General features: G+C 33.7%; 2 protein-coding genes across 2 annotated transcripts in view; both read left to right on the forward strand.

Annotated features, from left to right (window-relative positions):
- Positions 1–19,670, forward strand: part of LOC132726991 (titin homolog) — a 36,531-nt gene extending 16,861 nt beyond the window's left edge. Inside the window, exons 11-30 of the mRNA XM_060712404.1 lie at positions 73–178; positions 444–627; positions 874–933; positions 1,776–2,102; positions 2,225–2,389; positions 2,692–2,839; positions 3,308–3,440; positions 3,765–3,924; positions 4,847–4,963; positions 6,688–6,819; positions 6,967–7,134; positions 8,125–8,306; positions 8,766–8,916; positions 9,497–9,586; positions 9,983–10,178; positions 10,413–10,576; positions 11,642–11,680; positions 15,270–15,417; positions 16,348–16,446; positions 19,417–19,670. Coding sequence (XP_060568387.1) covers positions 73–178; positions 444–627; positions 874–933; positions 1,776–2,102; positions 2,225–2,389; positions 2,692–2,839; positions 3,308–3,440; positions 3,765–3,924; positions 4,847–4,963; positions 6,688–6,819; positions 6,967–7,134; positions 8,125–8,306; positions 8,766–8,916; positions 9,497–9,586; positions 9,983–10,178; positions 10,413–10,576; positions 11,642–11,680; positions 15,270–15,417; positions 16,348–16,446; positions 19,417–19,670 — 3,023 coding nt within the window. The remainder of the gene's footprint in view (positions 1–72; positions 179–443; positions 628–873; positions 934–1,775; positions 2,103–2,224; positions 2,390–2,691; positions 2,840–3,307; positions 3,441–3,764; positions 3,925–4,846; positions 4,964–6,687; positions 6,820–6,966; positions 7,135–8,124; positions 8,307–8,765; positions 8,917–9,496; positions 9,587–9,982; positions 10,179–10,412; positions 10,577–11,641; positions 11,681–15,269; positions 15,418–16,347; positions 16,447–19,416) is intronic.
- Positions 19,671–19,796: 126 nt separating this feature from the next.
- Positions 19,797–21,776, forward strand: LOC132726992 (uncharacterized protein DDB_G0284459-like). Its single transcript, XM_060712405.1, has one exon. It carries the CDS (start codon positions 19,797–19,799, stop codon positions 21,774–21,776), a length of 1,980 nt encoding a protein of 659 aa, XP_060568388.1.
- The last annotated feature ends 5,064 nt before the right edge of the window (positions 21,777–26,840 follow it).

Here is a 26,840-nt window from a genome sequence, read left to right on the forward strand (position 1 = left end):
CAAAAATCAAAATTTGCTGATCTAGTAGACTTGGCGAATTAAGGGAAACAATACTTTGAATGTTTGTTATAGATGATGAAGGTGAGAGTGACTCGGACTTCGAGGACGATGAAAATGATGAAGATTTTGAGGATCCTGATCAGCTATACTGTATCTGTAGACAACCTCACAATCAAAGGTAACATAATGATTTTAAAGAAAATTTCAAGTGGGGTGAGGAATAGGCTTTTCATAAGGCCAATATTATATAATGTAAGAAAACCCTGATCTATAACCACAGTCACTGAGGCCCAAATGATTGACTCTCTTCTTTTCTGACTTGGGTTATGTACATAATAAGAAAATTGGAAGTCTCTTAATTTTGTCATGGAAACTTGTAATCATTCCTGATTAAAAATATTTTGTTGCAAAGAATGTATAGAAAAAATTAATTTATGTTTTAGGTTCATGATTTGTTGTGACAAGTGCGAGGAATGGTTCCACGGAAAGTGCGTAGGTATAACACGTGCCCGTGGAGCGGAAATGGAGAAAAATAATGAAGAATACCAATGCCCTCAGTGTAAACAGTCAGAAATACAGGACAAAAATGTGGCTTCTACAACCCAATCTCCAGAACAAATTGCTAAGGTAACATCACATCTTGTCTTATTATCTTTTCCTATGGTCGGTCGTATATTGAATAATGTAATGTAAGAGGGCAATGGCTGTAAAACAAAAACATAATGCCCAAACCTAAAATGATTTATTACAAGTTTATCTCCATCAATTTGATGTAAAATAAGAAACAATATGATAATTTCGCAAAAAGACATTGAATTTATAACAAGTGTTGTTATGGAACATATCTTACATTACTGATTTTATTGTTTTTAGAAAGCTGTTGGCACACCATCAACAGACAAAGAAACAGACGCTGGAAGTAGCTCTGCTGATGTATGAATACATATTATTTATTTTCTTGGTTTATATTTTAGTTCCATTGTGTAGGAAGCTATAAGCTTATAGGACTCACTTTCGAACCAACCAGTACTGAGCAATGAGTGTAAAGTTTCTTGGAAACAAGGAAACAACGACTGGCCCCTGACGGGGTTTGAACCCATGGGGCTAGCGATCATTAGATTACTAGTCCGACACATTAACCACTCGGCCATGCCGCCACTTTATTTTCTTGTTGTTTCTAAGTCGGTGCATATGCATGCTATAAAAAATATTATGTAGATGGCCATAAATTATTTTGTTTGGGGTATTTTAGGAATTTTTCAAATGTGTTGATTTTAAAAGATGAATCCCTAATATATTTATACAGTAAAAATCTGCTTATAATGTGATTGGTGGAAACGTCAAATTTATATCATTATATCCAAGGGCAACCAATTTGAAAACAAGTGTCTGGACTGTGACAACAGCATCATTGTAAACCAATAAGTGAAGTTTACTGTATACTTATATGATATACTGTATAAGTGGTAATGTTAATATTGGCGAATTTTATGACTTGATGAAAATCGCTAAATTTTCATCTAGCTTTAATATCAAGCAACCTGTCATTAAATTCTGCCCTTCCACAATATGCTACTTTTTCCTTATGTGAAATGTCAGAAATTTCTAATTCACTTACTTTTCAAGATGCAGAAAAATTCACCTATACTGTAATCAAAATTTTCATTATACATGTACAATTCTTCATCTTTTTAATTCTTATAAATTTGACTGTGATATTATGTTAAAATTATACAGAACAGGGCATTAAATTGTCTTGTTATTTTGTCTTGGAGGTTATCAAACCCGATTCAACTGTGGATAAAGACACAGCTCAAGCAGTAAAAGATAAATCTTCTACTACTAAGGCCCCAGGGGAGGCTACTCCCAAATCAGTCAAGATTGCAAAGAAATCCATGTCATCAAAAAGTAAGCAGTCAGGGGAAACAACTCCAAAATCTGGAGAAAGCAAGGAACCCACTTCTTTACAGAAGAGTAATAAAGGGCAGACAACTCCAAAGAGTGATGTCAAAAGTAAAGAAAAACAAGTTTCTAGGAAATTGAAGCCCGTCCTTGATTTAAATGAGAAGAGAAGGCGGATGATTCAACATGTTAAGGAGGAGGTCAGTAGGTTATTTTGTTTGAATGGAAATAAACGCTTCCATTTAATTATTCATTGTGTAGTGTATGGCATATAATAAATATCCTGTAATGAGTTAAATCCTAATGTTTTTGTTGATTTTAGAATGAAGGGAAAGATAAGACGAAGCAGCCATACAATAAATGTTTCACATGTAACATTAAATCTCCGAGGAAAGATTCCCTGTACTGTAGCGATGAATGTAGGTCTAAACATTCTAAACATAATGTGGTACCTAGCATTCTGAAAAACAAAGACAAAAAGGCGAAGGTATGTTCTGTGAAGTATTATGTGTTGCGAGTTGCAAGTTTGTAAATGGTGAGTGTATGGAAAAAGTCATAATACTGTTGGGAAAAGGTGTAAAATGAAACAAACAAACAAACAAACAAAAACAACTTTGATTCTGTCTAAAAAGCCTGTTTATTTCATAGATTATAAGGTCACTTAAGCTAGATATATATGTATTTACTTTACTCAGTGACTTTTGCTCACTCTTTCTTGGAAATTTTTAGAGATGATTGAAGTACTCTTATATCAGAAAGTTTAAATTCAATAATTTTTGTATTTTAAAGAAAAAGGAGAGGCATGTAGCTGTAGTGGAGCCATCCACTGGTAGAACTTTGACTGGAGAAAAGGCACCCACAGAAAGTGAAGTGAAGTCTTGGTTAGAGGAAAATCCAACGTTTGAGATTCTCAAGTCACATAATAAACCAGCACCAAGTAAGTATTACTTAATGAATATTATGTTGTCGGTGTAACCTATAATCTGTGTCTTACTGTGGCAGTACATGTATATATTAATATCACATTCCAAAGAGAGATATAACAAAATATCACATCCAGTAGAGATTGATATAACCAGTAGAGAGTGATGTAACAAAATATCACATTCCAAAGAGAGTTATATAAGAAATATCAAATCCCGAAGAGAGTGATGTAACAAAAATATCACATCCGGAAGAGAGTGATATAACAAAATATACAAACTTTTCAATTTGGGTAATTTTTCACAATTGGAATTATTTTTCTGGAAAACTAAGGGAGAGAATTATAAAAATTTTGCACACAAGTTATTAATCTAGACCTACATCCAATGGAACATTAATCTTGAAATGTTATTTCCAGTCCTATTATGTCCAAAACCCTAGATGGAGTCTCTTTTGATAAATAATTGATGATATTTTCCAGGAACGCCTGACCAGAAATTAGACAGTAAGAATTCATCAAAATCCAGTAAAGACGATAAGTCCAAGAAATCCGAGGGTCCCGAACCCATCAGGCTGAATGTGAGGAAGGGACTTAGAGATGCTTTAGCTGCAAGGTAATGCTTGAATCATTTTCTCAATATTTGTAGATAGTTTGCATGCATGATATAGCAGCCCCTCCCCTTCAAACCCCCAAGGAGAAGAGGGCACATCTCCCCTCTGGCCTGATGTAATTTTTTGATAGAGGGCGGCGTAAAAAAAAGTGATCACTTTTTTTTAACAACATTTCTCAAACAAAAACACGTCTATATGAGGTAAAGGGTTAAGGGCCTCTCCTTTTCAATTGAATATGTAATGATGCTTGTAAGGACTTAACTGTAAGCTTATTTGAGACATTGAAATTTAAAAATACAAACTTAAGATCATTGTGTTACTTCTAGAGCTGAGGCTGCGGATGATGTCATGTTATCAAGCAGTGAGATAAAGGGTGTGGCCTTATCTGTGGAGGAGGAGTTATTTAAATACTTCAAGGACACAGACCACAAGTACAAGGCTAAATACAGGAGCTTGATCTTCAATATTAAAGACCAGAAAAATAAGGTACGGTACCATGGCTTATAAATTTTGTTTTTGTTCTTTAAACTTTAAATGATACAGAAGATTAGTTTATGCATACTTTTATTTGAGTTTGATTGTGTAGGAAGCTTATAGCTTAAAGGCACACTCTTGAATCCTTTCCTGTAACCAACCAGTAGTGAGCAATGAGTGTTAAGTTTTTTGCTCAATGAAGCAATGGCTTGCCCATTGCGGGGTTTGAACCCACATTGCTAGAGATTGCCTACAGAGTTTTATGTATACATATCTTTGATAGGGAGTGCATCTGAATAGTAATCCAGGGGTTATTGGTACAATCCTCAGGATAGGTTTCATTCATCTGTTACTTTGGCCATTAAGTCTAATAGTCATTTGTCTCTCACATCTGATAAGGAAATCATGTGGGATTAGTAGTTGATCAGTTACGAAGAAATTAGTAATCACTTGTTAGTTATCCAGGATACCTTGTTAGGTTGATTGGCCACTTAGATATGACAAAAATGACAGCGTAAAGTACAGACACAAACTTTTGTTATTTTTAGCTTCACTATTTGAAGAATAGGGCAGCTATTGTACTTACCCAGGCGTTGGCGTCACACTTTGATTAAGTTTTTGAATGCATGTTGGTATAAAAAAAAGAACTGGGATATCTCAGAATTTACTGAAGGGAATGAGTTGAAACTTCACCAAGGCCCATTACTCTTACATGGAGATTGACAGAATTATGGCCCTTTTTGATTAAATTATACATTATCCAGGGTCTTGTTTTACTATCAGGCACTGAGAATAGTCAAGCAGCCAGTCTTACCAACAGCTCTTGTTTATGATTTACAACAACCCTTTGTTATCGACTACAATACTAAACAGTTGAGATATCAGTATGTTTAAACAACATGATTTATGATACAATGTACTTCTATATTTAAAGGGTTTGTTCAGGAAGATCCTGACTGGTCGTGTACGAGCAAGCAAGCTTGTTAGAATGACGGCTGATGAACTTGCTAATCGGGAACTAGCTCAGTGGCGTGAACATGAAACTAAACATGTAAGTTTAAATGACATAGACATAGTTATATATGTATTTAAGCTTTTCTAAGGTTTAACACCACTAAAAACTTTCCTTTTGCATTAGTTAAATAAACGAAGTTAGAAAAGTCATACTAAACACTTTAAACAATTTATTATATATTGGCAGCAAACTTTTAATTTAAAAGATTAGGAATAACTCGGATAAAACAGGTCTTTTATGTAAAGAAAGGTAAACATGTAGAAATTTTAAGATATAAAATTTAAGTTATTTTTTAGCTTTGTCAAAAATTACGTCAGAGAGCATCTATTGATGTTACAAATATTATAGTATTATTATATAAGTGGTTAAGTTAGCCTCGTGGAAATATTGTGGAATTTCAAGAATTGAGGAAAATCACTAAAATTTCCTCTTGACATTTACTATCAACCAAACTTCATTAAATTCTACCCTTGCATGATTCGCTGGAATTTTAAATTCGACAACTTTTAGACACACGGAAATATCCTTTTATACAGTATTGTTTTATTATACCCCCACAAACGAAGTTTAGGGGGGGTATATAGGAGTCAGCTTGTCGGTCGGTCAGTCGGTCGGTCGGTCTGTCCGTCGGTCGGTCCACATCATGGTTTCCGGACGATAACTAGAGTTTGGACTGAGGTATTGTAATCAAACTTGGTATATAGCAACCTTATGTGGAAACTCCGGTTGGTATTGCATTTGGACCCCCTGGGGTCAAGGTCAAGGTCACCGTTACTAAAAATAGAAAAATGGTTTCCGGACAATAACTAGAGTTAGGAATGAGATATTGTTATCAAACTTGATGTATAGCAAGCTTTTATGAAGACCTGGCTTGGTATTGCATTTGGGCCCTCTGGGGTCAAGGTCAAGGTCACTGTTACTAAAAATAGAAAAATGGTTTCCGGACAATAACTTGACTTAGGAATGACATACTGTAATCAAACTTGGTGTATAGCAAGCTTATATGAAGATCTGGGTTGGTATTGCATTTGGACCCCCTGGGGTCAAGGTCAAGGTCACCGTTAGGAAAAATAGACAAATGGTTTCCGGACAATAACTAGAGTTAGGAATGAGATATTGTAATCTAATTTGGTGTAAAGGAAGCTTATATGAAGACCTGGGTTGGTATTGCATTTGGACCCCCTAGGGTCAAGGTCACCGTTACAGTGTTACTAAAAATAGAAAAATGGTTTCCGGACAATAACAAGAGTTAGGAATGAGATATTGTTATCAAACTTGGCGTATAGCAAGCCTATATGAAGACTTTAGTTGGTATTGCATTTGGGCCCCCTGGGGTCAAGGTCACCGTTACGAAAAATGGTTTTCGGACAATAACTAGAGTTAGGAATGAGATATTGTAATCTTATTTGGTGTATAGGAAGCTTATATGAAGACCTGGGTTGGTATTGCATTTGGACCCCCTAGGGTCAAGGTCACTGTTACAGTGTTACTAAAATAGAAAAAATGGTTTCCTGACAATAACAAGAGTTAGGAATGAGATGTTGTAATCAAACTTGGTGTATAGCAAGCTTATTTCGAGACCCCAGTTGCGATTACAATTAATTGAATTATTTCTTTGTACACAGTTGATAGTTTGTGTTCAAATTTTTCTTCAGACAACTTTTTTTTCAAAAAGTTGTTGGTGGGGGTATTAATCACCTTCAGTGATAGGTCTAGTTTAGAAATTGTATTATATAAGATTTGTGAATGTATGTATATAGACAATAGAGATGATCAAGCAGACGGAGAGAGAACATATGAAGGAGCCAGTACATGTGATGAAGAAGACACATAAAGGTGAAGAAGAGGTACAAGATGAAGAGGGGGAGGATCTCAGTACACTCGCCGATGAGGTAACTTTAGTAACTTATTGTGATTGTATTATTAAATGGCCTTCTTTGCCGATGCAAAAGTGAATCTTCAAATTTTTTGAAATTTCTTCTGTTGATTCTAAATGCATTACATTTTTACACATCATCTATTGTATATTATTACATTAGCCAAAGAAGAAGGAAGAGCCAGTAAAATCGGAGAATAAAGAGGATGATGTTTCAGAGAATGTACCGGACACCACGGACATGCATGGTCAACATCTGTTTGATGCCAACTGTAAAATCTGTACAGGAAAACTGGTACCAGCAGCAGAAACAACACCCATTAAAGCCAAGGTAGGAACTAGTTTGATGTACTAATACAGTGTAACTTCCGAATTCCGGAACTTCTAAAATCCGGAATCTTCTGAAATCTGAACCTATAATTTTGCCATTTTATGAATTTAATCAGCTTCATATATATTTTTCAAAACAATTGATATTTAGTGTTTCTACTTGTTGCAATCGGATAATTTCGATCTTCTGAATTCTGTAAACTTCCAAATTCCGAACTTTTTAGCAAGTCCCATAGGTGTTTGGTTTAGAAGTTACACTGTACTCATACAGACAAAAAAAGTTATTTTGAATAAAGCAAATGTTAAAATAACCTGTGCTACCATATGTTGTAAAGAAATAACAACACAATAAATTATGTTATATATCATAAAAGTTGAAAGTAGGTAGGGGGGAGGAAATAATGACTACTAAAGTTTATGTAAGATAAGAAATGCACTAAAGATAAGGCAAAAATCATACTTTCTCAAGGTATGGTATAAGAAATAATACTGTTAAAAAAATAATGACACTAAAACTTAGGTGCACTTAATCTGTGGCCAAAATCCTTACCCACAATATTTAGGATAAAAATTATGAAACATAGCTATAAAGTGAAAGAAAAAAAATGATGTCTTAAGTTTCTATACTCGTCTATGGATAAAATTCTTTTAATTGCAGAAATTTATTGAAATAAAAAAAAAATCAGCTTTTTAATCATACTGTGTTTACCTATAATGTGTTAAGTTTAAAACATATCTTCTGTATGTGGTTTTTTGTCTGTTTTTTGATGGGGGAGTTACAGTTCGAAGTCAACAACCTTAACCACTTGTGTATGCACTCAATATTACATTTAAAAAGGAACTGTTTAGCAATTACCAGTATTTTCAAATTTCAAATATCAAAATTTGAGCATAAATATTATTTTAATCTTCAGAAATAGGTGTCCTATTCAAAAATTTGGGAATTGAATTTAACTTTCACAGACTTCAGATTTTTGTGTAATTTTAAAAGGCTGTTAAAACTGAAACGACACCTTCGACAAAGGGAGAAAAGACTAAGGAGCTGACAAAGAAAGAGCGTGATCTACAAGCTGATGAGGTGGTGAAAGAGGTCCTGAAAGCTATACAGAGAGCTAAAGATGACGAGAGGAAGGAAGAACTAGAAGCCCAACAGAGGTCAGCAGTAACTGTCAGGTTAGAAACCTCTTCTGTTGTGTAAATTAGACAATTTTATGCCCCTACGTGTTGGGTTACTCTTGGTTGTCATGCTGTCTTGTTTAGGGTATATAGATTTACCCTTGTACGTCTGTAGAAAAAAAGTAAAAAAGTTTAAGATTCAAGTTATGATTTTGAGTTATGTGCGATTATTGACTGATTTAGCAGTATTTATCAACATATTTCTACTGGGTTACTAACACAGTAAGGGCCATTTTTGCATATTTTGACCTCTTTTTGGATTGTTAGTGCCGCTTGCAATGTGTAAAGTACTGTCTTTGTTCACTTCACTTCACAATATTTAACTAATATAATATACATTTTCAAAATTGTAATATAAATAAGCATGAATCTAGAGGCGTTCTACTTTAAGTTGATTTTGAGCGATATAAAACATATACATATAATGTTATAAAGTTAAATTATATTAATTTTCAGGTCTCCTGATTCAGCTTTAAGTTCTGGACTTGATAAAAACGTGAAGTTTACACCAATTGGCCCAATGTTGTGGAAAGGATTTATTTTCATGCAGGATGTGTCTAAATTTGTGACAACAGCTTATAGGGTGACTGGGCCGGCAGATCATCTGGTAAGAAAGTTTGACAAATGTGCCGTGTCACGACAAAACCAAAGTAATGGGTTTGTGACCAGCATGGATCCAGACCAGCCTGCGCATCCAAGCAGTCTGATCAGGATCCATGCTGTTCGCTTACATACTCTATGACAAGTAGAGAAACTGATAGCTAACAGCATTGATCCTGATCAGACTGTGTGGATGCGCAGGCTGGTCTGGATCCATGCTGGTCGCAAACCAATTATGTTGGTTTTGTCATGACACGGCTCATAAATGTGTACATTACATTGGTAATATGAATTTAAGTAACTCTGGTCAAAAATCTGTAAAAACATTTAATTTATATTTCTAACATAGATCAACTGGGACACTTTAAACTGAAAGATATGTAAAATATTATAAAGAAATGTACTTGAAAATTAACACTCAGTGCTCTTGTTAAATTTTAGGTCGGGTTTTAATATCATTTGACACTTTTTAGATTTATTTGTCTAGGAAGACCTCAGGTGCTCATATATATTACTCAGAATTTTGTTTATGAAGTAAATGTTATTACATAACTATTGAACTTAAATTATTATTGATATATTTGTAGAGTTTACCTGATACTATCACATTATGTGGAAGGATCAGCCCGGAACATGTGTGGGACTATCTCAATAAAGTCAAACAGTCTGCTACCAGGGTGTGTATTCTTCTATAATATTTATTATCTGAACGTAGTATTCCAACTGATTTTGAAACAAACATTGGTCTTGAAGTGAAGTCCTGTCTAATCTCCCTTTTTTCCATGAAGGAATATAATTTTTAAATGAAAAAAGTTATAAATTAATTTTTTTTTGAACATTTAACTTTATGAACAAAGAAGCAACTTATTTTTATGTCTCCCATATATTGTAAGGTTATACATTTTCTATATACAAGATATATGTGTTGTAAGGTTATATATTTTCTATGTACAGGATATATGTGTTGTAAGGTTATATATATTTTCTATATACAGGATATATGTGTTGTAAGGTTATATATTTTCTATATACAGGATATATGTGTTGTAAGGTTATATATTTTCTGTAAACAGGATATATGTGTTGTAAGGTTTATACCTGGTGTGAATGAAGAGAAGGCAGCATACATTAATCTATACTCCTACCTCAACAGTCGAAGTCGATGTGGAGTGGTCGAACACAAGGCCAAAAATATCAAAGACTTCTACATCGTGCCACTGGCATCACATAGTAAAATACCCTCGGTACTTCTACCATTTGATGGACCAGGTAGTATATTTAGTAAATTTGTGTTAAATCTGAATTAGAAAAGAGGTATTTTTTTCATGTTTTTTCAGTCAATCAATGCCAAGCTTAATTTGTTTTTTTACAGAAACAGATTTTATTGGTTACCTTTATGAATGAACAAATTTGAGTTAATTGTTTAAATATGCTAATGTTTATTTTAAAAACTACTTTACAAACTGTGTTTCCAAATACAAGTACTATAAATTCATATTTCAGGTCTAGAAGAAAACCGGTGCCATATGTTGCTAGGTGTAATCATTAGGAACAAAGTGAAGCACTCGAGTCACGGCAGCCTGGAGCCTAAACCTAAATCTAGTCACACTCGACATACTCATAGAGCCTCTAAGTCACAACCTCTCAAATCTGTTCTCAAAGATCCGGTAAGTTATCACAGCCCCTCTAAATAATTGTTAATAAACCTCCCTTTATAAACCTCTCAAATCTGTTCTCAAGGATCCAGTAAGTTATCACAACCTCTCAATTCTGTTCTCAAGGATCAGGTAAGTTATCACAACCTCTCAAATCTGTTCTCAAAGATCTGGTAAGTTATCACAACCTCTCAAATCTGTTCTCAGAGATCTGGTAAGTTATCACAACCTCTCAAATCTGTTCTCAAGGATCAGGTAAGTTATCACACTCCCTCTAAATTATTGTTTTATAAACTTCTCAACCTCTCAAATCTATTTTGTAAGATCTTGTGGAAATAAGTATTAAATTTTTGTGCGTTAAAGTAAAATAATGCAAGATTTATCATACTTTAAATACTTTGTAATTAATCATTCAAGCCTATTGGGCTTTATGATTATATTCCTACACATTTGAACTTGAACAGTGTGCATTATTCTACAACAATGCACTCAAAATTGATATCTATGTCCTAAATATACCTAAATTTTAATACTATTATTGTCATTTTCTGATGCTTTAAACAGATACTTGTAACTTTCCCGTAGCTGTTATTTATTATGGTTTAAAGGGGCCTTCAGCTTTTCTAAATGTTATTAGTTATTTTTAGATTAATCGTTTCCATTATTGTCAAATCAAAAAAATTAAAAAAAATTGCCGACAATAAAATACATAAACAATAAGGAAACCCCTCAAGACCTCAAATCTACTGGTACACTCTCTAATTAAAATAAGTAAAGCAACCGATTTATTTCTCGATGGAACATCACATACCCTTATAAATAGCTCTCAGGACCATGGCTTTTAAGATGTCTTATCGGGATTAACAGTGGTATGATGCACTTTTGCAAAATAAAAATATTGAAATACTTAGAAACAACACAGAGCAGAGTTATTTTCCCAACAGAAAATAAGAGCTGAAGGCTGCTTTAAAACAATAATATTCATCTTAGGAGCTGTTATTTCTTCTTGATATCTGGTTTCTGCATGTTTTGTTTTGTTATTCATTTTATCATAATTCATATGCTTTCAATTCATAGAGAAAAACAGCTTCATCAAAAACTGAATCTGGCACTGGGGTAAACTTGTATTGTATTAAAAGTTGTTTGTTACAAAGATTATTGTGGTATCGTACAGGCATGCTGTATGTTTATAATTGAGCCGCGTCACTTCAAAACCAACATAATGCGTTTGCGACCAGCATGGATCCAGACCAGCCTGTGCATCCGTGCAGTTTGATCAGAATCCATGCTGTTTGCTTACAAATCCTATAACAAGTAGATAAGCTGATAGCGAACAGCATGGATCCTGATCAGACTGCGCGAATGCGCTGGCTGGTCTGGATCCATGCTGGATGCAAACCCATTATGTTGGTTTTGTCATGGCACGGCTCAAATTATGTCTTAGATTTAAAGGTTTTCTTTAGGAAGAAAAGATTTTACTTGTTGAATGTAAGAGCTGATATTGGATTGTTTTTGTACTTGTAGAATCGGGCCTGACGGCACATAGATCATACTTTATACTGTTTATTTTCAAGTTTTACTATTTAAGTATTAAAAACGTCTTAGGTAGCAATAAATAAATAAATGAAACAATTTCAAAACAGAGCACTTCCATTATCATTAAACTACTTACCTTTCACCTCTGTTAGGTCAAATTCCCGCCAGGGACTATAGATACATTCCTGCGAGTAAGCTATCCAGCCTGCTTATTAACGGTCGGTGGTGTTCTACTCAGGTGCCTAAAATAATAAAAACAGGCACCCGAGGCCTTCCTTCACCAATAAAGCTGGAAAGACAACCTTTTTAAGTGTCAGTAGTGCAACTCCAAACCCAACAGAAACAAAGTAATAGTACAAAGTTATATCATATATTGTTGTAAGATTTTATATAATTTCTCTACCAAACCAAATATAACATACACTGTAAAAATAGTAATGTGACAGGTTGATTTTTGTGCGGGGCTTTAACTTCCTCAGAAGTAGTTTTCAGCCTGAAAATCAGCTGTACTCAGGTGACCTCTCATGCCTGAAATAAAACATGGAGGTGCACCTGTCAGTAAAAATGGTTAATTTCATCGCCTTTTCTTACTTTTAAGATCTTTTCTTGGTAAAACGTTAAAAGTATTCCAGTGTATAAAGAATGTCGGAGATAATGTTTACCATATAATAAAAAAAAAGAAAATTAACTGAAAATTTTGTGATATCCACAATGACTTTGTAACAAATTACTGTATTAAGAGATGCTTGTATTTGATGCATGATTAAATATATTATTACTTAAAGGGTATAAAGCTATATCTAATGAAAGCTATATCTAATGAAATACTTTGATAAATTTCATTAACAGTAAAATTATGCTGTGCTCATGTACTTAATGGTAGATTTACTAGAAAGTTGTTACATAGAATGTCTCTGTTATTTGACACACGCATATATATTGTATGCAAACAGAATAAAAAGTTCCGGATCACAAAGTATTATGCTGTTCATTTTAGGAGAGTTTTGACATTCTAGCAATATTTGCATGAAAGTGCCATTGGCAGTGATTTCATGCATGTGCCATTTGCAATGATTTTATGCAAGTGCCATTGGCATTTATTTCATCTGTGTGCCATCGATAATGATTTCATGCAAGTACTATTGGCAATGGTTAAATGCATGTGCCATTGGCTTTACATTGTATTTCTGTCATACAGCAACTTTGAAAGTATTCTTTTTTTTTTTTTTAATTCAAGTGATAATTTTTGCTGCAGATACATAGCTTTTTACACTTTAAGAGATAGAAAATTCTGGAGGTAAAGATTAACAATTCATTTGCATGGAGAAAGTGGTAACATTGACTATGATAAAGAGATACTGTCAGGTTCTAGAAAGTGATTTTTATTTTTTGAAAACTTTATGTTTTTTAAAAATTTCAAAACATCCTTTGTTTTTTTTAAATTCCATCAACATAACCTTTTAAAAACAAAATTTTGCCCTTTTTTTCTCACAGTTGGGCAGATTTTTTTCCATTTTCAAAATAAATTTTTCTAGTAAAAATATAGGGATTGTTTTCCCCTTTTCACACAATTTATTTTTGGAAAAAAATTTTAAAACTTTCTGGCATTTTCAATTTTTATTAAACCCCTTACCAAAAGTTTAAAAAATTTTTAAAAAAGGGTTTTCCCTTTTTTTTCCCCGGGCAAAACCATTCATTATTTTTTGGAAAATTTTTTAAAAAAATTACTGATAGCCTAAGGGGAAAAAATGCCCACCAAATGAACCCGGGGTGGGAAACAGATGTTCCTTATATCTTTTGGGCTGCACTTGGTGGGATTTTTTCCCCTTTTTGGTTTACATTTGGTAAAAATTTTGTTTCCCGCTTTTTGCAGGTTTGGGGTAACAAAGGGATAAAAAAGGCAAATTTAACTGAATAAAAAATTTAAAAATTTTTGAAATAAATGGGGAGTAAAAAATTTTAGAAAAAGTATAATTGGGTATTTGTAAAAACCCAAAATTGTTTTATTAAAAACTTTGATAAAAAAAATTAAGGAAAAGAAAAATAAAAGGGAAAAATTTTTAAAATGCCCCAGTTTGGTTTTTGGGTTTTGCATGAAAGTTAAAAATGTTTTTTATTTTACACTCAGTTAGGGGGTTTTTAACATTTTTTATGACATTAATTTTTTAAAATTTTAAAGACCAAAATTAAATTTGCCTTTCATTTTTTAAAAAGAAGCCCATAGGGGCCATTTTGGGCCCAAATGATTTAGGGACATAGAGGAAACCCTGGGAAAAAGGGTTCAACCCCCTAGGGGGCCATGGGCCCAAATTTTATTCCGGGAAAAAAGGGACCAAAGGCCCAAAATCATTCAGGGACATTGGGGACCATGGCTAAGTCATTCAGGCTCAAAGGGGATCATTGCCAAGTGATTCAGTCACATATGGGACCATGGCCAAGTGATTCAGTCACATATGGGACCAATGGCCAAGTGATTCAGGCACATAGGGGACCATGGTCAAGTCATTCAGTCACATAGGGGACCATGGCCAAGTCATTCAGGCACATAGGGGACCATGGCCAAGTGCCATTTAGTCACATAGGGGACAATGACCAAGTGGTTCAGGCACAGTAGGGGACCATGGCATTTTATAATATTGAATTATCTATCAGATTTTGAATCCTGTCAAAGACCTTAATTCCTCCATTGTGAGGCTGTTTGTCTGGGAAAATGATAGTGGTCCTACTTGGAGGGGGTGGGGAAGGTCTACTTGGAGGGGGTGGGGAGAGGGAGTGAAGGGACAATTTTTCCATGCCTGAAATAATGCACAATGTTCTTGGTCCACCTAAAATCAGAGTGGCTGTGACTGTGTTAACCCATCTAGAAAAATATAACTAACTTTGATATTTCAGTTGTCTACTAAACAGCATGTTATATAAATCATCTACACACTTTTGAATATATTTTAAAATGTGAAACAATAAACCATTTAAAGAATTTTCAGGATTCCTTTTAAAGTAGTCTTTGATCTTAAAGCTTTAAGAATCACATGTAACAAAGAATTACAGAAAGTAATGATTTCAAAAGTACTCGGTGAAAATTTTGAACTATGTTATTACAATGTACATGATGCATGATAATAGCTTTTGCTGTAGGGGTTGTAAAAATGTAGTAATTTTTTTTTTTCAGTTTGATTCGGAAAGTCCAGATAAGTCCTCATCAAGTTCCCCTAGAACATCCAGCTCTTCTAGTACCCCTCAAATCTCCATTGCTGATAAGAAGAAGGCTATTTCATTTGACCCGATTGTGAAGGAATATTCTCATGTATCAGATCAAGGTACGGGTAATATACTGGCAGTTAATATTGTTGATTTAGATATTGAAAGGCCCATTATGCCTTAGAAATGATTTTATTTTTTACTCCTCAAAAGCTTCTTTTTTTTAATGCCATGTTATAGTTTAAGTTAAAAAAATACTCAGTGGTCAATTTCCTGAGTTGTTTTTCGGTTCTGTTGCTTTTTGGCAATTAGAAGAGTTATAGTGAATAAGTATTTGTATGGAAGTCTTTCTATAAATTTTGCTATTTTCAGATAACAAGCATTTTACGGTACATGCTTTAAATTTAAAACAGTTATTTACCATAAATGTTACAAAATTCGTGTGCCCTATCTAAAGTAGGAAAAATTCATTCATTTATGAGGCATAATCAATGTGCCTTTCATCTATACAGCTTTAAAATAATCCAAGAAAGGAGCGGGGCACCTTCATTAGCTTGTTTATGGATGTGACATAACAACAAAGAATAATAATAAAATGAAAAAAAAAATGAAAATATAAATGATGCAAAAATTTGCAGGAGCAGGGTATATAAATTATAACTACAATTATTATCCAATGAAAATTGTTGTTACATATATGCATTATTACAATAAAAGTGATATATAGGGGACAGAACAGTGAATTTGTTATAAAAGTAGCAAAATGTAAACAAAGAAGTATTTTGACTTCCATACAAAATCACTAAAACTCGACTAAAAAAAAGCACCAAAAGCAAAAAAGGAGAATTGACCATCAGAACAAAACAACATCATGAAAATTTAATACATTTGATTGTGGCAAAATATGTTGTTAATTGGATAGAAGGAAAAAGATATGATCAATAAATATCAAATGCAATTAGCATATATATATTACACACAAAACAACATTTGGTATTATTAAAGTATAAACATTAATGTGATTGATTCTTACTTATATTTGTTTACAGATGACACCTATGAACCAGGGAGTGTTTATCCTCTAGACCTAAATGCACCTTATGATCCCGAAAAAGAAGCAATGAAAGAGCCTGCAAAACCTAAACCTGGTATTCTTATTTTTTTTCTCCTAGAAACTTTAATTAGCACATTTTAGCATGTAGCATCACCTCATGATTCTTTACAAAAAATAATATATGCCATGATGCCTCTTGGGTCAAAATTGTTCCTGTGCCGGGGTTTAACTTAGTACATTTTGTATACTTAGACTTATATGGGAAAAGACATTTAATTTTTTCTTTTTGTGAAAATTTCCCAAATCCCGAGGGTTTAAAATTCAAAGTTCCACACAACCCGGAAAAAACCCCCTTTAAAAAAATTTTGACATATGTTTCCGGGAGTAAAAATTTACCGGGGTTTTTTTTAATTTTGTGTTCCCCTTCTTTAAAAAGGCATGGAAAATTTTTAAAAATACTTTTTTGAGATGGAAAAGCATGTTTTTTTGCTTTTAAATTTTTACTAACTTTCCGGGGAAAATGTGCCATTAAAAATTTGTTTATAGGACATAAAATTTTTAAAAAAAAATTTCAGAAAAATGCTTCCCCACTTTTAATTTAAATTTTAAATTTTGGGGGGGGCATGAAGGGGGAAATTTTAAATTTGTTAAAGGGTTTTATTTTTTTAAAAAGGGGGAAAAAGCAATGCAAAATTAAACTTACAGAAGACAAAAACAAAACTTTGTTTTCTTTATCTTAAATTTGTGGATCGACCTTTCCACGAAAAACCAGGAAAATAATTTCAACACAAATAGTAATCACCAGATTGTCCAGAATTCCTGGAAAATTTTTGGCACTGGGAATAACATTTTAACATAATATGTGGCTGTGAAAGTGGTTAAAGAAAATACTTTATGAGCTTTTTAGCTCACCTGGTCACACAAGTGACAGGGTGAGCTTTTGTGATCGCTTTTTTCGTCCGGCATCTGTCCACCCCGTCCCGTCCGTAAACTTTTACTTCGAAACTTTTACTCATAAACCCTAAGCCAATTTCGTCCGAAATTTCACAGGAATGTTCCTTTGGTAAGTCAACTTTAAAAGTTATTCAAAGAATTTAATTCTAAGCAGACTAAGCAAGAACTCTGGTTGCCATAGCAACTGAAAGAAAAAACTTAAAATACTTCTTTTAGAAAAAACCGAAAGAGCTAGAACTTAAATTTTTGGCTTGAAACATCATCCAGTCAGTGTCTACCTAGTGTGTTCAAATAAATGCCCTGGTGTCAAAAATTGACCCCGTCTTGGGTGGTCATTGATTTTCCTTATTTTGTATATAGTAAAAACTTAAAATATCTTCTTTTAAAAAAGCCCAAATAGCTAGCAGCTTAGATATTGAGCATGAAACATCTTCTAGTGGGTGTCTACCAAGTGTATAATCAAATATAAGTTTGGTCAAAATTGGCCCCACCCCAGGGGGTCATTGTTTTTTCCCTTTATGTATAATCTAGTAAAAAACTTAAAAAATTCTTCTTTTAAAAAACCTTAAGAGCTTGCTAAGATATTAAGCATGAAATATCTTCTAGTAGGTGTCTACCAAGTTTCTTTAAATAAAGGCCTGGGGTCAAAATTGGCCCCGCCCCCATGGATCATTGATTTTCCTTAAATGTATATATTAAAAACTTTTAAAAAACCTAAGAGCTAGAGCTAAGATATTTAGCATGAAACATCTTCTAATGGGTGTCTACCATATTTGTTCAAATAAGGGCCCTGGGGGTTAGAAAATTGCCCCACCCCGGGGAATCATTGATTTTCCTTGTAAATCTACAGTGCGAAACCTTGCCAAACCGAACCCTTTTAATCCCGAATCCCTTTTCTTTTTTAATCCGAACGAAAATGAAGGGTCCCGATTTTTTTCATTTTTATTTTCAATAGTTAAAAAAAACCATTTTTGGAAAAACCCCGGGAACCCCCCTTTACTCCCCCAATTCCCCAGACGATTTTTTTTCCCCCAAAATTTTTTTTTTTTTTACTCTAAAATTTTAAACCCCTGGGAATTTTTCCCAACCCCGATTTTTTTCCCCAAAAGTCACAACCCACCCTTCAAAAAAAACCCAAAAAAAATTTGCCCCACTTGCAGGGTAAAGAACAAACCCAAAATTTTAATAAATGGGTTTATACGTATGACCCCAGGAAAAGGGGTGAAAATAAAACTTATTTTTTTGCCTTATATAACTAACAAAAATTGTTTTAAATTTTTTCTTTTTCGTCACCTTCAATAAATATTTTGATATAATGCAAATAGAAGTATCTTTTTATCTTCTGTAATGGATTTAATGACATGTGATTAAGTAATGAAAAATTTATTGGAAACTGTCAGTGAATTCGGATAATCACTGAATCGGATAAGAGTAAACACAACAATTGACAAATGCTGGTATATATTTAATCATGTCTCAGCCTTCTGTTTAACATCGTAGATTAACTTACCCTTGAGGATATAACATTTTTTGCTTATTTATTTATTTTTATTTATCTATTTATTTTTGTATTCACATGATTGTATTAAAATGAACGATAAGAGATTGCAAAAATAAATAATTTAATTGCAATTTCAAATGCATTCCCGTTTTCTTTCCTTAAACTATTCTGCCAATAACATGAACAAACATGTAAAAAAACCTTCTAATCCGGAAACCTTTCTAATCCGAACTTTTCTTCTGGTCCGGACGAGTTCGGATTAGACAGGTTCCACTGTATATAGTAAAAACTTAAAAAACCTTCTAAGAGCTAGAGATTAGATATTAAGCATGAACTATCTTCTAGTGAACAACTACCAAGTTTGTTCAAATAAAAGCTCTGGGGACAAAATTGGCCCCACCCAGAGGGGGGGGGGGGGCATCTATATACAGGTGAGCGATTTCAGGGCCATCATGGCCCTCTTGTCTAATCATCTTGTCTATATCTTACATATATTTATTTTCAGAGAAACAGGATACCGACCCTGTATCTATTTTAAGTAAAATGTATATTTTGGTGAAATTTGAGAGCACACAAAGCCTCTGTTTTATGCTATATATTTATTTTCAGAAAAATCAAAAGCCGACCCAGTTACACTGATGATGGAGAAAATAGCTCAGAGCAAAAATCCTGCTGAGGCCACAGCTGCCATGGTAGCTGCATTAGCAACCACCTCCAAACTTGGCAATCAGCGTAAACTTCTTATAGAACTTACAAAGAAAGTGGATGAACAAAAACGTCTATTAGAACAAAAAAGAATCTCAACCAAATTAGGTCAGTCCCCTTCAGGAAACTCTCCAGCCCTTCGGCTACTACTGCAGTGACAAGCTCTTCAGCTACCAGTATTGGAATCTCATCAAAAGACCCAAGATTAAGGGCTAAAACAGCTGCTGCAGAAGCAGCTTCCATAGCAAGTAAACATTGATAAAACTGACAATAGTGTGGAACCAATGGATATTGATCTAAGAGTACCAGTGCTTACAGGTGTACCAGCACCAGTAGGGGTTCCACCACCCTCAGGTCCATCATCAGTTGCATTAAATCCTTCCAAATCTGCATCAGTATTACCACCTACTATCACAACTTCTGCTCTAGAAAAATCCATGTCCATTCTTTCTTCATTAACTTCTGACATAGCCTCAGATGCTGCATCTCCTCCAGTGAAATCAAGATTAGATGCAGCAAAAGACAAAGATGTATCTTCATCTGGTGTTAGTGGAAATAAAAATGAAGACAAATCAAAACTTACTAAATTAGGTGCCATAATATTGATTCACTTGTTAAAACCTAAAGGTTTTTATGTAGATCATGGGGGTGCAGCAAAAGAGGTTTCAAATAAGGTTGTCAGTGATAGTGTAACTTTGAAAAAAGATAAAAATGTTAAATCTGACAGTGTAAGTGTTAATTCTGGTGATGATAAAAGTGAAAAGTCTGATAGTGAGAAGACAAAACAGAGTGCTCAACATGAGATTGTTTCACAACTAATGGCTGAAGTAAGTGGCAAAGCAATAACAGACTCCAAAACTGCAAAAAAGGCAGCAGGTTCAGAAATCCAAGATGAAAGTCCGGAATCAAAGTCAGAAGAGAAAGAAAAGACTGAACAAAGTACCAAACAGGTGCCAAATGTAGCAGCACTCTTCAAAGGCCTTGCAAATACTGATGCCGGCAGTTCAGATAAAGGTAAAAAGTCTGGGATCCAGCTTCCAACAGCTTTGATGTCCTTATTCTCCAAATTGCCAGGAAGTGCAGAAGAACCAGAAGAAGAAGCTCCAGCTAAGATCCCTGGTCTTTTCACAGCTGAATCAGAGGAGTTGGTTGAAGACACAGATCTCAGGCAGTCTAAAACATCTGAAGATAAAACAAGTGTCACAGAAAGTAAAAGTAAAAAAGAGGAAAAAGACTCTGAGGATAAGTTATCTAAGTCATTTTTAGGTTTTGATTATGATTCTGATTCATCTGGTGGAAGCTTTGAAGGATTTGATGATGATGGAACTAAGAAGTTGAGTCCGAGAAAGAGAAAATATATTCAGAAAAGTCCTCATGACCAGAGTCCTTCAACAAAAACAAACTTGTTTGGAGACGTGGATGAAAGAGGTACTCCTCCAGCAGAGGACATTGATTTCAGAGAACAACTTGATGATGATGTTGATCTTAGACCTGTTATTGATAGTCAGCATAGTGATATAGATGAGAGAATGGCCATACACATGGCTGGAACAAGTGGACAGCCACTTCCACCTGGTGAAGGACCAATGCATCCATTTCCTCCTCCTGGTTTAAGGTTGCCATTTATGTCCTCATCACAGCCTCTTCCTCCAGGAACTGAGTCTTCACAGCCACTCCCACCAGGGATGGAATGGAACCATTTAGCATCAACAAGTGTGCCTGCTGGTATGCAAAATATGCCACCTCATACAGGGGAATGGGCACCACCTCCTGTCCCAGAGGTATCACAACCCCCACTTCCAGCCGAGCCACCAAAGCCCAAACCACCAGAGCCTCCTGTGAAAAAGAAAATTAATGAGGAAGGAAATCGTAGAGATGATGACAATTCTGACAATGAAGGTGAAACTAAATACCAGTCCAAAAACAGTAAAAAGAAGAAGAAGAAAAAGGAAAGGAAGAATAAGAAAAATGGTCAACAACTGAGTGATGAAAGAATCCAACAAATTGTTCTAGAAATTGCCAAAAATGAGCCTATTGAGCCTCCTCCAATGCCACCCATGGTTCCACAAATGCATGGAATGCAAAAATGGGGCCAAACCAAAAACCAATTGATTTCCCATAAACCCCCAAGGGGGTACCCCAAAGCCAAACCCCATGGGCACCTGACGCCCCAACTTTTATGCCCCAAAAAAATGGAAATGGCCAAAAAATTCTCGGGTAACCAAGTTGGAAAAATGTTGCTTTCAAAAGGGCCCCGGATTTAAAAAGCTCAGCCCCAGATGGGCCCCCTTTCCCTTTCCCCCACATATGCAAGCCGGTGTAAGGGTTTCCCAAAACCAAAACCAAACGGGGACCCAAAAATCGGAAATTCCCCCAGGGGATAAAAAATATATGGGAACCCCTCGTCCACAGGCAAATTTAAAACAAAAAAAGAACAAAAAAATAAACCCCCCTTTATTATTAGATCCCATTGGGGACCACCATCTAAATTATGGAAAAAAACTGCTGAAAGGACGCCAAAATTTTGGTTTTTGGGTCAAACCCCTAATGAGAGAAAATTTAAAAGGTTTAAAATTGGGGGAGGCCTTTAAATTTTTAAAGAATCCGGAACAGAAAATTTTTTTGCAAGCAAACATGAACAAAGTGAGCCCGGGCCCCCTTTTAGGCAGTTTTAAAACCAAAAATGATGCAAATGAGAGAAAAAGGGGTGGGAAAGGAAAAATCAAAGAAGGGACAAGACAAAAAAAGGAGGGGAAAATGGGTATAAAAAGGGGCCCATCTAGAGATAGAAGGGCGAAGAAGGCTTTCTAGAAAAGAAAATTTATAGAAGTAGATTTACATTTAAAAGAAGGGCCTGAAAATCACCATTTGAGAAAAAGGTCAAAATTTAAAACGAGCATCAATTTATTTCAAAAGAAAATTCGGGGGGAAAATCATAGTCCCAAGTAGAGATAGAGACAGGGAAAGGCGTAGTGGAAGAAATCATAGACATTAACTTTAAGACATGATAGAACTAATCATAGGGCATTTTGATACACAGCCAGTTCTGAACATTGAGGGTATGGACGTTGGTTTTGAAGTGAAGGGATGATGATAACAAACCTGTATGCACTTAAATAAGTGAAGTGTTGATAGTGATAATAGATCAACCTTTATTAAAGATGTATCAGTGGAGACAAATGATGTAACCAGTATTTGATTGTACAGAAGAATTTGTCACCTTATTGCAGTAACAGGTTAAGTTCTTCTAAATTCAATAGGAGTTAACTGGTTATTGCACTAGGGTGACATGATGATATATATTTTATATCCTATTGTGAAATTGTTTTATTATTAATTTTATAGTTATGATGAAGCATGTAAAGAGATAAAAGTCCTGGCATGTGAAATCTTTTTTCAGAAATGTTTCAGATAAGAACTAAAATTTCTCTATACTAATTGATAGATTTTAATGACTTGAAAGGTTGCTAGGGTAATATGCTCATAATCATTATATTAAAATACATGAATATCAAATTTTGCTTTAAAATCCCCCAAATAAATGAAGTATATTTCACTTTTTTATTATTTTGCTAATTTAAATTTTTTAAAAAGGTTGACTTTGTTAATTTAAAATATATATTTTTTGACATGTTGAATGACATTTACACATGACAAATTTTATGTTTTGACAAGATAGTTATGAAAAATGATAAATATGTCACCATTAGGGTTTTTTGTATTGTAAATGTTTTTTCTATGACCTAAGATTTTTACACTATAGATTGGAGGTTAGTTTCAAATACTGTTTCCATAATTTATTTATGCTTCATGCTACAATGTACTAATTTGCAATATTGCATGGATAAGATGTTGGATTTGTGAGTACTTAATAGAAAAAATACAATGAAAACATTTCAAATTCATGAATAATTATTGGAAAGATGCCAAATTTATGAATTCCTATTTTATTCATGAATGCTTGATGATAAAAACTTTAAAGCAAAAGTCTTATTAGTGTTCAAAGTTAAGTTTTTTTGTGAAATGAATCATTTTAAAAATTGAATTGAAATTTTCTGTGGATGGAGTTGGAGATTTACGAAATCATGTTTAAATTTTGAAATATTTTAGTGATAATAGTTAATACTTATCTTGAATACTTAAAGCGTTTTTCAGCTTTTCTTAAGTTTAAATATGTTATCTTTAGATAAATTGTTTAAACTATATTACTAATAGTTCAATATGATGAATACTGATTTAAAATAAAACAATAATAGCGTTTATATTTAACTCTAGTAACCGTAAATATTAATTGGAAAATATCTATTGAAAGATAAACGATTTTTAGAAACTTGATCATTATTGAGTTCAAATTTGAAACTGCTTCATTCACTTTATTTTATTAGTGTAACTAATGTTCATTTATTTTAAACATGGAAAAATTGTATACAGTTTTAATGTATGAGATAAATTTTACATGATTTTTGTTCTTTTTTAACATAAGTAGAGATGGTAGGTACATGTATTTATATGTTTAGGATTGAATAACAATTTATCCACTTTACACGTACATGAAGTATGTTTGCATGTATGTATTAATTGACTGTGACGATGTCCTGACTTGTGGTCAGGAGCTGGTTAGTTGTGTATATAATTTTAATGTTGCATGTTTATAGCCTGTAAGGTCTATTTTTGTTATTGTGTGAATCATGATAAAATATGAAATTACACGAAACATATTGTTACAAACACATTGAACATACATGCCATTTTAATTTTTATTATAATGAAAACTGTAATTGATATTTCGGATGATCCAATATACCTTTCTCCATGTTAAACACTTGACTGAAAAGATTAAAAGAATTCTTAACATGTTTTATTTGCTAAGATGTTGTTATAAACCTTCAACATGCTCGTACCCAAACCGGCTTGCCTTTACCAACAGTATAGAGCCAGGCCAGCCTGCACATCCATACAGTCTGACCAGGCTTTATACTGCTGGTATCTCAAATTTTGTATCTTGAAATTGAAATCTCTTAAAGGGACTCCATGACATGACGGGACTGGAAATAATTTTTCGAGATTAATGTTCCATTTGATATAGGTCTACACCAATAACTTGTGTGCAAAGTTTCAGATCATTCACTTGCTCTGTATTTCCAGTGTAATTACTCTAATTGTGAACAATTGCCTATAATTGAAAAGTTTCGCAATGCTTTTCAATTAAATCTGGCAAGAATAGCACAAAAATACAATTTTCAATTTATTTCTCAGTATATTTCATTGCATATCTTTCTGTTTTAAGTGCCCCTGCTGATCTATTTTGACAATGTCTTTGACTTAACAAAATATTTTTATACGATCAACATAGGGCAAATACTTTATACGCTAAATGAGTGTTGTCTAGTTTACTAAATAAGCATTTATATTTTACTTTCTTTTGTCAAAACCTTAAATGGTTGTGAAATATGCCTGTACAAAATTTCAAGTATTGCACACACGTTTTCCATTTTGTAACTGAGGCAAGTGTCTTAACACAAAGTGTCACGGTTATTTGATGCTTTTAAATACCATTTGAAAAAAAAAATTGTTCCGTAGCAAAATTTTCATCTGCTATTATATTATGTTCAGTGATGACTGTGTGCAGTTTTATTGGAGGATTTATTGGCATGAAGAAGAAAAAACATTTTAATTAAGGCATGGACTTAATATTAAAATAAAAGTCTGATTTAGGTAAACAAATTGTTTTATGAATCAAGTAAATATTTTACAGGATTTAGACAGCCCAATTAATGTCATATATATAGTTCATGGCGTGTTTGTAAAAGGTCTTCAAGTGAGTTTTATCATAATATTTTATTGTGAAATTATACAAACGATAGTGATGTATACATTGTGTATGTCTTCTTGTTTTTGTCAGATTATACTTGTGTAAGTATGAGAAATAAGTGAATAGAGAATCTCCCTACTATGTTAGCTTTTTGATGTAAATATATGAGCCGAGTCACGACAAAACCAACATAGTGCGTTTGCGACCAGCATGGATCGAGACCAGCCTGCGCATCCGCGCAGTCTGATCAGGATCCATGCTGTTCGCTTACAAACCCTATTACAAGTAGAGAAACTGATAGCGAACAGTACCGATCCTGATCAGTATATTGGTTTTGTCATGGCGTGGCTCATATATCTTTTATGTCATAGAAATGTATACACATGTATATTTTCTGCTCTGAAGAAACCAATTGACATGCAGATTCTTGTAGTTGTAATGATAAGTTACTAAAGATCTTGTAATAAAATGTAACAAAAATAAGATTGATATTATAATACATGTATTAGAATAGTAGAAAAAAAACATTGTGATTTTCAGTTATAAACAGCTATTTCCTCTAAATAATTGTTAATATTTTTCTTTGAAAGGTATGTTATTTGTCTTATGATGGATTAGGATTACTATGAAGTGATTGTGTAAAAAAACAAAACTTTATTACAGCTTAGGGGTAGAGGTTATTTTAAAGAATCTTGTAGAAAGATAAACATTTTGAAGAACATTGCATCTCTGAAAAATTATGAGTGAGCAATTAGACAGTCATGTGGGGAAGTTGTGAAACTTATTCAGCAATGATATTATTGATGGTTCAGGTGTCAATTTCGGATTGCAATAATACATTATATGTTTACTAGCGCATTATGTGTTTATCAACCAATAACCCTATGACCTTTTACACTATTGCTGTGACTTAAAGCAAGAAATTAATAAAATTTATGTGACAGTATTAATGATGTTCTTTTGTACGGCCTAGGGGGCAGTCTACAAACAGTTATTTTAAGGATTAAAATTTTAAGGCCCATTATGCCTCAGAAATTCATTCTATCAATTTTATTCCTCAAAAAACTTTATTTCTGGTACTTTGTCACCGTTTCCAAAATAATAAATACTTATAAGCTTCATGGAATATCTTCTGCAACTTTTACTCTGTTGGCCATTGGTATAATTAAAGTGAATTAGTATTTTATATGGAAGTCAAAATACTACTTTGTTTACATTTTGCTACCTTAACTACATATTACTGCTCATTCAGCGTTACTTTCTCCAGTTGTTAAACACCCAACATGTTCTTAATCCATTATTAAAACTTTATTAAAACACATGTTTGACATTTCTAAAGAATTAAAAAAATATACATGTACAGTCAAGACTGCCTAAGCGACCCCCTGATTTAAACAACTCCCTGTCTTATCCGACCTTGTTTCAGTACTCCCAACATCTTTTTCCTATATAAATGGTTTGAATTAAACGACTCCCTGTCATATGTGACAAGCGAATTTCTGAGGCATAATGTGCC

This window comes from Ruditapes philippinarum, unplaced genomic scaffold (genome assembly GCF_026571515.1).
Source record: "Ruditapes philippinarum isolate M1 unplaced genomic scaffold, ASM2657151v2 ctg4917_1_1_1_1, whole genome shotgun sequence".
Taxonomy (NCBI): Eukaryota; Metazoa; Mollusca; class Bivalvia; order Venerida; family Veneridae; genus Ruditapes; species Ruditapes philippinarum.